General features: G+C 52.6%; 2 protein-coding genes across 2 annotated transcripts in view; one reads left to right on the plus strand and one right to left on the minus strand.

Annotated features, from left to right (window-relative positions):
- On the minus strand, positions 1–11,762 carry LOC143826041 (serine protease 53-like). Its single transcript, XM_077314581.1, has 11 exons — positions 11,669–11,762; positions 7,440–7,466; positions 6,946–7,114; positions 6,508–6,788; positions 5,672–5,838; positions 5,198–5,414; positions 3,735–3,885; positions 3,303–3,562; positions 2,866–3,029; positions 1,403–1,634; positions 1–1,268 (listed from the first exon to the last, which is right to left on the minus strand). The coding sequence occupies exons 1-11, from the start codon at positions 11,733–11,735 to the stop codon at positions 1,228–1,230; spliced, it is 1,776 nt and encodes a 591-aa protein (XP_077170696.1). The 5' UTR covers positions 11,736–11,762; the 3' UTR covers positions 1–1,227.
- Positions 7,206–12,941, plus strand: part of LOC143826013 (up-regulator of cell proliferation-like) — a 27,545-nt gene continuing 21,809 nt past the window's right edge. The window contains exon 1 of the mRNA XM_077314510.1: positions 7,206–7,239. Within this exon, the coding sequence (XP_077170625.1) occupies positions 7,221–7,239 (19 nt within the window). The 5' untranslated portion in view covers positions 7,206–7,220. The remainder of the gene's footprint in view (positions 7,240–12,941) is intronic.

Genomic DNA, 12,941 nt, shown 5'->3' on the forward strand with positions numbered 1-12,941 from the left:
AAATAATTTATTTCGGGCAGCAAGCATGAAAATAAATAAATACACACACATACACATACTCGGCTCCATGTCAGTCTTACAAAAAACGAAATTGGGCGGCGGAACACGATGTCGGGACAAACCACGATGCGCAGTCTGGATTTCCAACTCTCGAGAGCCACGCTATGGCTGCAAGAAGAGCTGGTGGTCCCAGCCTGCCCGCCCAGCAGGGTTGTCGAAACGGTCAAACCTCAAGGACTTGTGGCAGAGCAGGAAGCGGCCCTAACGGCCTGCTGGAGTGACTGAGGTTTTGGGGATGCTTGCGCCCTGACTCGGAAGGCCCGAACTAGTCCGGGGTTGCCGGGTCTTGGGAAGCTAAGCACAGTCAGCCCTGCTTAGCACTTGGGCAGGAGGCCAGCCACAAAGTCCTCGGTTGCTACACCAAGGCAGGCCACCTCTGAACATCCCTGCCCCTGGAAACCCTATAGCAGAAGTGTCCGAACTGTAGCTCTCCAGAGGTCCATGGACTACAATTCCCATGGGCCACTGGCAAGGGCTCATGGGAATTGTAGTCCATGGGCCTCTGGAGAGCCACAGTTTGGCCAGCCCTGCCCTACGGGGTTGTTGGAAGCCGGCTGTGAGTTTGCGGCCCTTCCCGCCACCATCACCAAGATATTTCCACCTAACTGAGGAAGCGGAGACTTGATGGGCTCGGAGCCTGAGGCACCCTCTGCCCGACACTCATGCCATAGACCAGGGCACCGTGAAGGGGCGGGCAGGTGGCGTGGCGGAGTCCAATTCCGTCCGATCTCCGAAGTGAAGCAAAAACCATTGACTGGGGATGGGCAGGGGGGGCACCAAGGAAGAGTCGCAAAGGGAAGCAGACTAAATCCTGCTTCTCACTCGTGGTGACACTTCACACCCCCACGAAAAGTGGGCTCTTTCACATTTGTCGCCTGACGCAGGGCTGCAAGACGGGATGAAATGTTTGATTCACGGACGTTCTCTTGCCGCTGAGAGCCAGCTCAGCAGCGCGACTAAGAGTGGAGGCCTCTAATCTGGAGAGCCGGGTTTGATTTCCCGTTCCTCCTCTTCATGCGACCAGCTGAGTGACCTTGGGCTAGTCACAGTCCTGTTCGAGCTGTTCTCACTGAACAGTTCTCCCAGAGCTCTCTCAGCCCCACCGACCTCGCAGGATGTCTGTTGTGGGGATAGGAAGGGGAGGCCGGGGCAGTAGACCTTCTCACTTCACCCGTGCCGCGGATGTGGGGCAGGGCTCCAAACTGCTCCTGAAATTGTAAGGAGAGAGAGGTGAGCATGAACCGTGAGTGGCCAAACAGCTGCCGTGTTTCTCCCACTTCAGGAATAAGCTTCCCCGACCGAGGGAATGAGGCTGCGGATTCAACAGCTCTCTCCGTCTTACCTGGAGGCTGAACAGTCAGGCAGGTGTCCTCGTCCTTCGCGGCCCGGACGGGGGGCTTTTGCACGTCGAAGTAGGCAGACAGCACCAGCCCCATGAGCCAGTCCTGATAGGCTGCAGCTGCCGTGTAAACCCCCGGGCGCATCACGGTACCACAACCTTTGCCAAAGCTGGAGACCCCCGCCAAAAACCAGGTTCCGTTATTGTTGCAGATCAGGGGTTCCCCCACCGTCTCCTACAGGGACAAGAGCAGAAAGACGGTCTTTTCAGTAGGGCAGATGCCCAAAAGACGATGCCACCAAACCCGGGCATGGAATGTGTGTGTGTGTGTGTGTGTGTGTGTGTGTGTGTGTGTGTGTGTAGTGGGGAGAGCACCCTTCTCAGGTCACAACGGACTTTTGAGATTTCTTCAGGCGGTGAAAAGTAGGGAAGGAGAAGACGTTTCTTGTACCCCACTTTTTGCTACCTGAAGGAGTCTCAAAGCGGCTTGCAATCCCCTTCCCCTCCCCACAACAGGCACCCTGGGAGGGAGGCAGGTCTGAGAAAACTGACTGGTCCAAGGTCACCCAGCTCTTCTTCTTCTCCTCTGTAGTCTTAGCAGCAACGTATCTATCTATATGAAAAGCCAGCATGGCCACTGATGTGAATGGCTCCTGATGATCTTCAGCACAATCCCGGCTCTGGCAGGAAAGTTGGATTCTAGGGGGTTAGAATAACGTGGCGAGAGGTCTCCAAGTCGAAACTCTCACCCTGGGAGCAGAGCGGGGTTCAAGGAAGGAAGGAGCAGAGCCAGAATTCCCAGGTCCCCATTCCTGTCTTCCAGGAGGTGGGGGAGCGGGTAAGGTAGGAGGACTGGCTGATCAAGTCAACCAGTTATTTGGGGGGGGGGGTGTGTACAGGGGTGGGAAGAATGCCAGGAGCTCCCCACAACACCGAGGAAACTGCTCTGACCAAGCAGGAATATGAGGGCTCCTCCAGCCTCACCCACCTCACAGGGTGTCTGTTGTGGGGAGAGGAAAGGGAAGGCGATTGTAAGCCGCTTTGAGACTCCTTCGGGTAGAGAAAAGCAGCATATAAGAACCAACTCTTCTTTAAAACTGAAGAACTAGTTGCTTGCTGTTGCAGGGAGTTTCAGCACTAATTGAGTTTGGACAGCTCCACAGGGCTGCCAGCTCAGGGAAGGAGGCCAGCCTCAGCAGAGGAGACAGGGAGAAGCTAAGCAGGGTTAGCCGTGGCTGGTATTTTGATGGGAGGCCTCTGAGGAACACGAAGGCCATGACATGGAGGCAGGTATTGGCAAACCCGTTCTGATCATGTCTTGCCTTGAGAAGTCCATCGGGGATCGGCACAAGTCAGGTGTGACTTGGCGGCAAGAGCAAAACTTCCATTCTCCCGCAAGGCTTAAGAAAGGACGAGACCACCCCTCCGCCCCCTTCCTGTCGCCTGATTGGCTGCCGGCTTCTTACCTCACAGCGCATGTTGCGTTTATGGGGCGTGGCACAGAGCATCTTGGAGTTGATGAGTGTCTCACGGCCATGTTCGCTGGTCAGGTTGTAGTGGCAGTTGCACGTCCGGGGGCCGAGGACTTTCACCTCCACACCCTCTAGAGGACCTGGTGTGCCGGTCTCATCTGGAGAGGCATGGGGAAATATTTTTGGTTAGGGGGAGTGGGGCCAGATCCTGCCACCACTTAAGCAGAGACCTCAGAAGTGGCGCCATCGTGCAGAATGTGGTTGGGAAGCAACACTGTGGACATGCCCACCTGGGGCCCCTCCCTACACGCCCATCATTGGCCATTTGGGGAGGGGAGGATGGGTCTACAGGGCCATATATGGTCACGTCAGCCCATAAATGCTCCACAACTGAATTAACTCCCACTCATTCAGGGAACCCTTCCACGTACCGATTGTCCGCCCCCGTGTCCAGCAGGTGGAGCCGAACGGGAACTGGTGGGTTTTGTAGGGGTTGCAGATGGCCCGGATCTGGTCGCTGAACTCCACGGGGCGGTCCAGCATTGCCACGGCGATGTCGTAACCTTCCGTCGTGTTGAAGTAGGCGCCGTGAAGGGTGATCTCCTGGAGGGACCTCCTCTCTTGCCACCCGTGGTGTAAACCGACCTTCTTCTCACCCAGAAGCACCGACCACTCCTTCGGGTCCTGGCGCCTGCAAAACAAGAGGCGGAAGTCATGAGAATTTAATTCGGGGGTGGCGAAATCTGGCTTTTCCTGACACCGGATTGAGATTTGAGTACGGAGTGGCAAAACCACTGACTTTTACCCATCATGCTTTGTTTCCCCAAACGTGGGTCGTTTCCCACCCAGCTATCTTTGCGTACCCGACGAAGCACTGTGCAGCCGTCACGATCCAGTTTTCAGAAATCACTGTGGCCCCACAGGCATACTTCCCCCCAAACTGGAGGCTCGCATACCACGGCCAGAGCCCCTGTGCCCCTGCGTCAGGCACGTCCCGGTTCAGTGTTCCACAGCCTGGAAAACAATAGAGCTATCAAAAAAACGCAAAAAAAAAACACCCCACAACATTTCCCCAAAAGAATCACATCCTGTTAAATTCAGATTAGGATCCAGTGACAAATAGGGAGAAGGAATTTGCCTCATATGGTTTTGAAATCACTTGGCTTGGCTACTACATCAAGGCTTTACAAGGGGCTGCTCTTGAAGACTAGCCAAAAGTTCCGCCTAAGGGGGAATTCTGCAACCTGTTTTGTGGTTGCATGGGCAGACTTGGTTTGTTCAGCAGCACTGGTTGGCTGTCATGGTCCCAGGCGTGCACTGATTCCCTTATTATCTCCCTCCCCATATCAATCCCTCATCCCCGGATTCATGTGTCTGGCAGATTCGGTTATCTGCTGTCCGTGCAATACAAATGTCTGCCACCAGGGGGAGAATCTCTGCAGCGCTTTGGGCGTATTAACCAGGCCTTGTTGTTGCTTTTAAATCTTATTCCTTTAATATATTTTTTTCTGTTCTATCAGCTGCTTTGAAATCAGAGTCCAGGAGCACCTTTAAGACCAACAAAGATTTATTCAAGGCGTGAGCTTTCGAGGGCAAGCACCCTTCGTCAGACTATGATCTTCTTACATGACAGGGAATATTTAGCAAAAATCAGTTCTGTTACATCAGTAGACAACCAAATACAGCCAATGATAAATCTTTGTCAAAACAGCCAATGAATCCCCTAGAATCCAGTGTACTTTACAAAGAGAAACCAAAATGTTGCTGGTAGAGAGATCAAAGGCTATCACTGCCTTTGATCCCTCTACCAGAAACATTTTGGTTTCTCTTTGTAAAGTACACTGAATTCTATCTAGAGGATACATTGGCTGTTTTGACAAAGGATTATCATTGGCCGTATCTGGTTGTGACACAGATGTAACAGAACTGGTTTTTGCTATATATTCCCTGTCATGTAAGAAGATCATAGTCTGAGGAAGAGGGCTTGCACTCTTTTTCGACAAGATTGCACTCAAAAGCTCACGCCTTGAATAAATCTTTGTTGGTCTTAAAGGTGCTACTGGACTCTGAATTTATTGTGCTCCTTCAGACCAACACGGCGACCCATTTGAATCAGCTGCTTTCAACAAGTTCTAGGGAGTGGGGCTGGGGGGAGAAGGAGTAGTTTACCAAAAGAGTCTAACTTTCCATACCTCCGTCCATCTGCAATCCTTCCTCTGCCCGCCTGCCTTTCCCTGACCTTGGAAGAAGGAGCCTGGGTTCCCCGCTTGACACTCGGACTATGCAAGGTCACGGAATATGAACGCGCCTCCTTGAAAAACCGTACCTGTACACAAGTACTTGTCGGTCGTAGTGGGGCGGGGCTCCGTCTGTTTAGCAAAGCTCGCCGCGTGGACGTGCCTCTGGATCCAGTCCACGTAGGCCCGGGTCTCTGTCAGGATGGCGGGCCCGTGGAAACGTTCACAGCTCATGGAGAAACTCAAGATCCCTGCTTGGAACCACTGGCCATCCTCCAAGCAAACCAGCGGGCCACCCGAATCCCCCTGCAGCAGAAAAGAGCTGTTTCGTACCATTTTGTGTACCTTCTGTCCCTGCCCCTTGCCAGCAGCACCCACAGGTCTGGCAATTCTAAGTCCATCCCCAGAGACTTGCACCAGACACTGGCTCATAAGGACTAGAAACTTAGAAAGGGTTTTTTTTTTAAGGAGCTACAGTTTTGCCAGCCTGCTCTGGCTGTGAACGCCTCTGCCTAAAGTTTCGGGCACCCCTCTCCCTCCTTTGGCAGAATCACCCCACTGACCTTGCAGGGCCCCCTTTTGCGATCCGGAGTCATGGCGCAAACCATGCCCGGCAAGGCGGGATAGATGATCTTCCGGTCTCTCAGGTTGTTGAAGATGCAGTTGCAGGTGTCTCTGGACAGCAGGTCTAGGGGCATCTCCTGGAGGTGCATGGGGTCCGACAGAGAAGCTACAAGAAGCAGGGAAGGAGAGAATCAGATCGGGACCCCCTTGCTCTGATTCACATTCACATCTGGGTGTCTTAAATGATGCTCTCCTGATGGTCTCCATCCCCAGGGCCCTTCACCCCCGCCTTGAACCCCCACCTCCTTCCAGTCATCGGCTGCCAATCACACAAGGGGCTTGTCCGCCTTGTGCTTTGCCCTGGCTCAAAAGTTTCACGGAAAGAGAAAGAGCGGGGAAGAATGAGGCACCCTCGTGGAACAGTGGCTAGAGCACGGTCGTGCCCCGATATTTTTCAGCCTGAGGGCACCTTTGGGATTCTGACACAGGGCTGTGGGCCTAACGGTAAGATGGCTGCCATTGGAGGCGGAGCCAATCACAAAAGGTTGCAGAGTAAGGTGAAGCATAACTCTCATAGTAAATATGTGCAAACCAAACCCTCTTTTTGTACCAATCCTGCTAGTTGACTTGTCTGTTGGAGGGAAGGGTCTCTGCTTGGAGCTTCTGGGAACATTGACTGACATTCTACCACTCTGCAAAGATGGGAGCTTTCCTCCGACTTTAATGGAAGGGAGTGGGAGGAGCTGATCTGCTGTGCCAGATGCTCAGTGTCCCGTGTCACGGCCCTCCAGATTGGAAGCGCCCCTTTCCCCAACCACACCTCTTCCGCACTCACCATTCATGCCGATGTCACCCCAGCCAGCCAACCAGCACTGGGTCCCAAAAGCAAACTGGTGATCGGCGTGGGGCAGGCAGATGGGCGAGATGTCCCGATTGAACCACACGGGCAGCGCCAGGCGCACCAGGGCGATGTCGTGGCCCTTCTCGTGGTTGACGTAGTTCTCGTGGAGGATGATCTCTGCCACGTCACGTTCTTCTCCCCTGAAGGGTTCGCCTGTCAGTTTGAGACGGCCCAGGTACACCTTCCAGTCCTCGGGAGATATGGGGTATCCTGCCCTGCGGAGGGCAAAACAGAGAGGAAGGTGTGATCAAAAGAGCCAGGTGTGGAGAGGTGTGCTGGCCTAATTGCCCTGAGTGGGAGAGGCCGAGGGAAAATGGGCAATGATCCAGCAATGACCGAGAAGGTCGGGAACAGCACGCGGAGCAGACTCACTCGGTGATGCAGTGGGCGGCCGTGAGGAGCCACTGGTGGCTGATGATGCTTGCCCCACAGATGTGATGTCCTCGGTGCTGGAGGCTCACTTGCCATGGCCACTGCCCTCTCTGGGCATTCACGCCGCCCGCCACCCGGGTGACCGGTCTCTGCTTGCCACAGGTTAGACCTGGAGAGGAAGAAGAATGTCAGAGATGAGCTTCCCACGAAACGACCGGTTCTGAGATGCCATCTAAGAAGGCTCAGTGTGTTTACACACGGGGCAATGGAGCTCCATGCTCAATGCTTTCCAAGGTATTTCACAAGAGAAAGCAAAGTGCCAGAATCTGGATCCAGAAAGTATCCTGGCTCCGGCCTCTCTAAAAGAGGTCTGGTGGGTTTCATCTGCAGCTGTCTGTTTTATTTTGCTGGCTGGAGCGTTCCGAGAATGAAGGTTTGAAAAGGGACGGGGGGGGGGGGGAACCTGGGAGTTCTGTCAAGTTACAAGGACGTACCTGTTGCATCGGCTCTTGGAAGAAGACCTGGGGGAGAGAGGAAAATAGTTTAGAATGGTGAAGTTTCCAAGCGTCTCACTTCTGCTTCTTACACAAAAGCAGGCGACAGTGCAAAGACGCAAATTCTTAACAGTGCAGTCCTACACAGATTTGCCTCCTTCCGGCTTCGAGAACCCCCAGAAATGGTGCGATCGTGCAGAATATGGTTGGGAAGAATAGCTGTGTCCACGCCCAACTCTGTCTTGGGAAATTTTCAGGAGATTTGTGGCTGGTGCCCAGGGAAGGTCAACTCTGAGGAGGGAGCTCAATAGGACAATGTAGTGACACTCTAGGACTTCTGTGTTGCCTAGGCTCTATGGTATATCACAGAGCCTGCTCTCCCAGGCTGCCATTTCCTCCAGGGGAGCTGATCAGCTGTGATTCCAGAAGAATTCCAGTCCCCCCTTTGAGGCTGCCAACCCTAGAAGCTCATTCTACCACCTCAGGGCTGGGTACCCTCTTTTCCCCCTTCCTGCACGAACTGGTCAAACTTCTAAGAATCGGCGGTTTGCCGGGTGATGATGTTCCTTCCCCTGTCGAGGTACTTTCCCCTGGGGCCCTCTCAATCAGGGAACAGTTGCATAATCAGCAGAGAAAGTCCTGAGGAGCAGAGCTGTGTAGCAAACGGTGATTCAGCGCCTCTTCCCTAGGGCCAAGCAATTCTGCGTGGAGGAATTCCCCCCCAGCGCCTCTAAGGAAGAGGGGACCGCCTTCCCCATTTCATTTCCACATGCCATCCGTACACACCTCCTGAATCCGGCGTTAGCTGCCTGGATTGCAAGGTGGCATATTAGGGATTCCTCGTGTGTGTGTGTGTACCTTCCTGGCCTCCTTTCCTTGCCAACACATACAGAAGCTTGAAAAGAGGGAGGGGGCCTGGTGCCAACGCAGCGCAATTAGGCTGGGACACGTGTGCAGACGGCTGGCGCCTTTGCTCACGCCCTGTTGATGTACCGTCCCAGGAAGAAAACCTCAGGCTTCTACTCATCCCGTTTAGGGACTCCTTACCGGGCGGAAAGCAGGTCAAAGGAGCCGTCTCCGCACACCTTTGGGTGCCTAACAGCAATCCTCAAAGCACCGGCGGCGGCAGCGACAAGGCTGGTGACGGGCGCTTTGCACATGTTCAGAGGAATGCCGTTCTTGGTAAGCATTCAGTGCCTTCCCATTCGGTGTTCTGAACAAGCCCGATGGCTAAGATCACTGACTCTTAGGATCTTTATCAGCGCACGAGCCAGGGGAACATGGATTCTCCTTTTTAAAAAATTCCAGGTTGTGTCATTTTGACAAAAAGTTCTCAAAGGCACCGAGCTGAGATTCCTCTGGTCCTCAGAGATTTTGCAATTAAAAATCTCAGACTTGCCAACCTCCAGGTGGGGCCTGGGGATCTGGAATTTGATCTCCAATCTGCAACATTCTGGATGAATGGACAGTTGCCAGCTTCCAGGTGGGGCCTGGAAATGTTCCCGAATCACATCTGATTTCCAGACAACAGAGGGGGAACTGGCTGCTTTCTCAAGGCTCTATCTCTAAATAGCAACCTGAGGCTTGGTGGCTGCCAAGGAGGGAGCTGCAGGGCGCCAAATGTAGGAAAGGAAGATTAACGTGCCCAGCAGCAGACGATGGCCCCCTTGTGTCAGACCACGTCCGTTATTTAAGGCTTGACTGGTGACAAGGGAGGCAGCAGTTCCACAGGGAAGGATCTCCCTTTCACTGCATGCACGTGCCAGAGAACTGCACCTGTTAGATTTCTGCCTGTCTCCCAGCAATTTAAAAGCCCCCTCGGTGGTGAAACGGCTGTGGTGTATACAGCAATTTGCCAGCTCCTCTAAGCATGAGAAAACCACCCTCCGCAGCAAGCTAAACGGGGCACGACTTCTCACAAAGCAAGCCAGTTCGGTCCCTGATCCATTCAACAGGAGCGGCTTTTGGTGCATCGGTAAAGCTTCCCCTGTGGAATTTCTGCACGTCGGACAGTTGCTGAGGGGAGAGGAGGCTTGGGAGGCAGAGCAAAACAGCTGCTGTCATGATTTCTATCAGCTCTTTGCTGCGGCTTACGTGTCCCGTTCTTTCTACACGGCTAGGACAGCGAAAGAGGGGCCTGCCGGACGGCCTCTCTCTAGGAGGATGCACTGTGCCGCTACCCCCTCCCCCCGCCCAGTAGATTTCTGCCCATCGACTTCCACCTGTCCCAGTGCCCTTGAGCTTGGAGTTCATACGAACCCGAGGAGAGGCAACCCTACACAGCAGCCTTCCCGTGGCCTCCGGTTTGTGGCGAAACAGAAATCTGACGCGTTTTCTTCCACCACCCTACCGCGAACTACCTCCTTTTGCACCAGCCCCTGCTGCTGTGATTCTAAGCACAACTTGATCCGCAGGTTTCTGAACTTGGGCCTGTGAAAAATCTAATTGTGCAGGTTTCTGAATTCGAGCAGGTCAAGGTGAGTTTCTTTTGGGTCAGTTGGCGACCCCACTGCCCATGCATAGCAGCTAGTAACTGGGGTTCGATTCATCAAGAAAGAAGAAGAAGAAGTCCTAGTTCCAGATTATTTATGAATTAAATAGTACCATCTCCGATACCAATCCTTGTGGGATCTCACTGCTTACTCCCCGCCATGGTGGAAAATGGCCAAGAATCCCTACATTTTGCTTCCTGTCATTTTGAAAAGAAAAGGAGCTGTATTTTTTAAAATCCTGTTTTTTAAACTACCTGGAGGAGCCTCCAAGTGGCTTACGATCGCCTTCCCTTCCTCTCCCCGCAACAGACACCCCGTGAGGTAGGTGGGGCTGAGAAAGCTCTGACAGAACTGTGACTGGCCCAAGGTCACCCAGCTGGCTGCGTGCAGAGGAGGAGCAGTGAATCCAACCGGCCTCTCCCGATGAGAAGCCACCACTCTTAACCACAACAGAGAGAGAAGGAGAGAGAGAGGGAAAGAGAGAGAGAGAGAACGGTATTCTGCAGCGACAATTAAGCAATTGCATAAACTTTAGAAAACCCTTTGGACACCCCCCTTCCCCGCACATCACTAATTATGACCCCAGCAGTGGGATTTGGTTGTTGTTGTGGCTGCAGAATAAATACAATGGAGAAAAAAAAGATGTGGGTGGAGAATCTGAAGTCAAACTAAGGCTCAGGTGCTTGGATTCTCTGCAGGAAGCTGTGCATGCAGGATATGTTAGAGAGAGGGATGATCTAGATCCATGTGCAAGAGTCCCTAAGAGACTAAACAGATTTGGGGTATAATTCTTCAAGAATCAAAGCTCCCTTGGTCAGATCTGCTAGAGTTTTGACCAAGAATCTCCCAGTTGCACATCTACAAACATAGCCAGAGGGGATTCTAAAAAAATATATTGTGTTCAGGTTTTTCACGGCCAAATTTACCACTAAACAAGTCAACGTCTCTGGGACTCCTTTCAGCCTTGCTTCGTCTCCCATAGCAGGCATTCTTGGAGGCGGACATTCTCCATGCCCACTGGTGACTGGAAGAGTGCCTCTGAGCATGTGCAGGGTGCCTTTCCTTCCTCTTCAGAGCCCCAGCTAGCCTCAAGGTAAAGGACTATTCCAGTTTTGAGAATGCAGCTACCGGGAAAACGTTGAGACCCGGCCCTTCTCATTTTAGGGCTGAAGGGCTGCTTCTGCAGCAAAATCCAGGCTAGCTCCTTGAACTTGTCACAGCGAGGAAAAAGGGAAGCCTTGGGCCACCTTTAAAACATTTATCCCCACAGAAGTTTCCTTGGTAAACTACAGCCCACCAAAGCCGCTCAAAAATGTACACTGGAAGAAAAGTTTGAGCCTCCTATATTTCTATCTGCCCACATTACTAGATGTTGCATTCTCTCCTCCTCCTCCTCCATCCGTCCCTCTGCTTCTAATAACCACCTGCCCATCTCCCGCCCAGGTTCTGTCCATTCACCTGCTCATGCACCTGCCCAGCCACCATCATGCCTGTCTCTTGCCCTCCCTCCCTCCCTCTCTCTCTCTCTCTTATGGTTCAGTCATAGGAAGAGTTTGTGGATATCCATCAAGTAAAATTCCACCCCTAATCTCTGCCCAGTTAGCAGAGCACTCATCTGCCCTTGGAGACCTGGAGATAGATCCTCACCCCGTCCACCCGTCCATCCCCACCAACCCACCCCCCGCCCTCCGCACTCAGCCGATTCTGCTCCACGTGCTTCATCCAGCGAGGACTCACCCAGCAGGACCAGAATCCACAGCACAGCAGTGCCGGCAATCTCTCTGCTAGCTCCTTGGCTTCCCATCCCTTCAGACTTTCTCTTGGCCGGCTCCCTGAGGGACCCATCTTTATAGGCCTCCCCTGCCAGTCGCAGGAGGCGGCCCTCCGGGTCACTCCGCCCTGCCACGCCTCGCCAGCCTTACACAATATGGCATTTCTCGGGCTGTGTAAGAACTTGCCGTTAGTCACCGCCAGGACTCAGCACACTTTGCCAATGTCTTGGCTACGCTGGTCTCACTGACCTGACAGGAGGAAAGGAGGGGGGGGGGTGGATTGATAGGAGCCCAGCCTGCGCTTCCAGGGGGGATTCAGGCCGGACATTTCGAAAATAAATTTTAAAATTATTATTTATGCCAATGCGTAGCGCTCGGTCAATTTGATGAGTGAGGAAAAGAAAAGGATCGCTGTTATAGACCAGGTGCTCTAAATCAACAGGTTTGAAGAAGGGGTTGCAACGTGCGTAAAATCCTTCCAGTGGTCTTCGGCTTGTCAAGCAGGGGAGTTTTGACATCGGAGCATATTCTCTTAGCTTCTCTAGCTGTAAGTCCACGTCGGGAAGTTTTGGCTGCTTCCATCTTAAGGTGATTAGAAGTCTAGCCGTGGTGGTTGCATGAAAGGAGAATTTTCTTGTGCACGTCGGAAGGCTTTTGGGAAAGGTGCCTGATGATGTGCATTTCGGATCTAGCGGAAGCGGGGTTTTAAGACTACTCTGCAATTTCTCATGAATTTTAAGCCAGAACCTTTTTACTTTCCTGCAAGACTACCACATGTGGGGGAGAAAGGAGCCAGGGGTGGCCAAACTGGGGCTCCTCAGATGTCCATGGACTACAATTCCCATGAGCCCCTGCCAGCTGGCAGGGGCTCATGGGAATTGTAGTCCATGGACATCTGAGGAGCCCCTAGCTTGGCCACCCCTGGACTAGATATTCAGGCCGGATTTTTGACATAGTGTGGAGGCAGGAGAGACTATTTAAGTTGTAGGGTCGCCAGCTTCCAGGTGGGCAAGAAAACAAAAACTCCGTGAGAGATGCAGTAGTGTAGTGGTTGTTACCTAAATATTAGAAAATCTACAAAGATCCGTGAGAGGACTAAGTGACCATGACTAAAATGTGGTGATTTTTACATTAGTAATGTTAACTTAGTCCTTCTGTGGATACTTGTAAATTTGCTATTCATATTTCATCCTTCTGTGGATATTTTTAAATATATGACTCATATTTAGTCCTTGCCT

Source organism: Paroedura picta, chromosome 16 (assembly GCF_049243985.1).
Source record: "Paroedura picta isolate Pp20150507F chromosome 16, Ppicta_v3.0, whole genome shotgun sequence".
Taxonomy (NCBI): Eukaryota; Metazoa; Chordata; class Lepidosauria; order Squamata; family Gekkonidae; genus Paroedura; species Paroedura picta.

Coding starts and splice junctions, on each gene's coding strand:
- LOC143826041 (XM_077314581.1), bottom strand. CDS start 11,735: ATGGGAAGCCAAGGAGCTAGCAGAGAGATTGCCGGCACTGCTGTGCTG. Junction 7,115..7,439: donor TCCAAGAGCCGATGCAACAG/GTACGTCCTTGT, acceptor CTTCCTCTCCAG/GTCTAACCTGTGGCAAGCAG. Junction 3,030..3,302: donor GACACGGGGGCGGACAATCG/GTACGTGGAAGG, acceptor ATGCCTCTCCAG/ATGAGACCGGCACACCAGGT.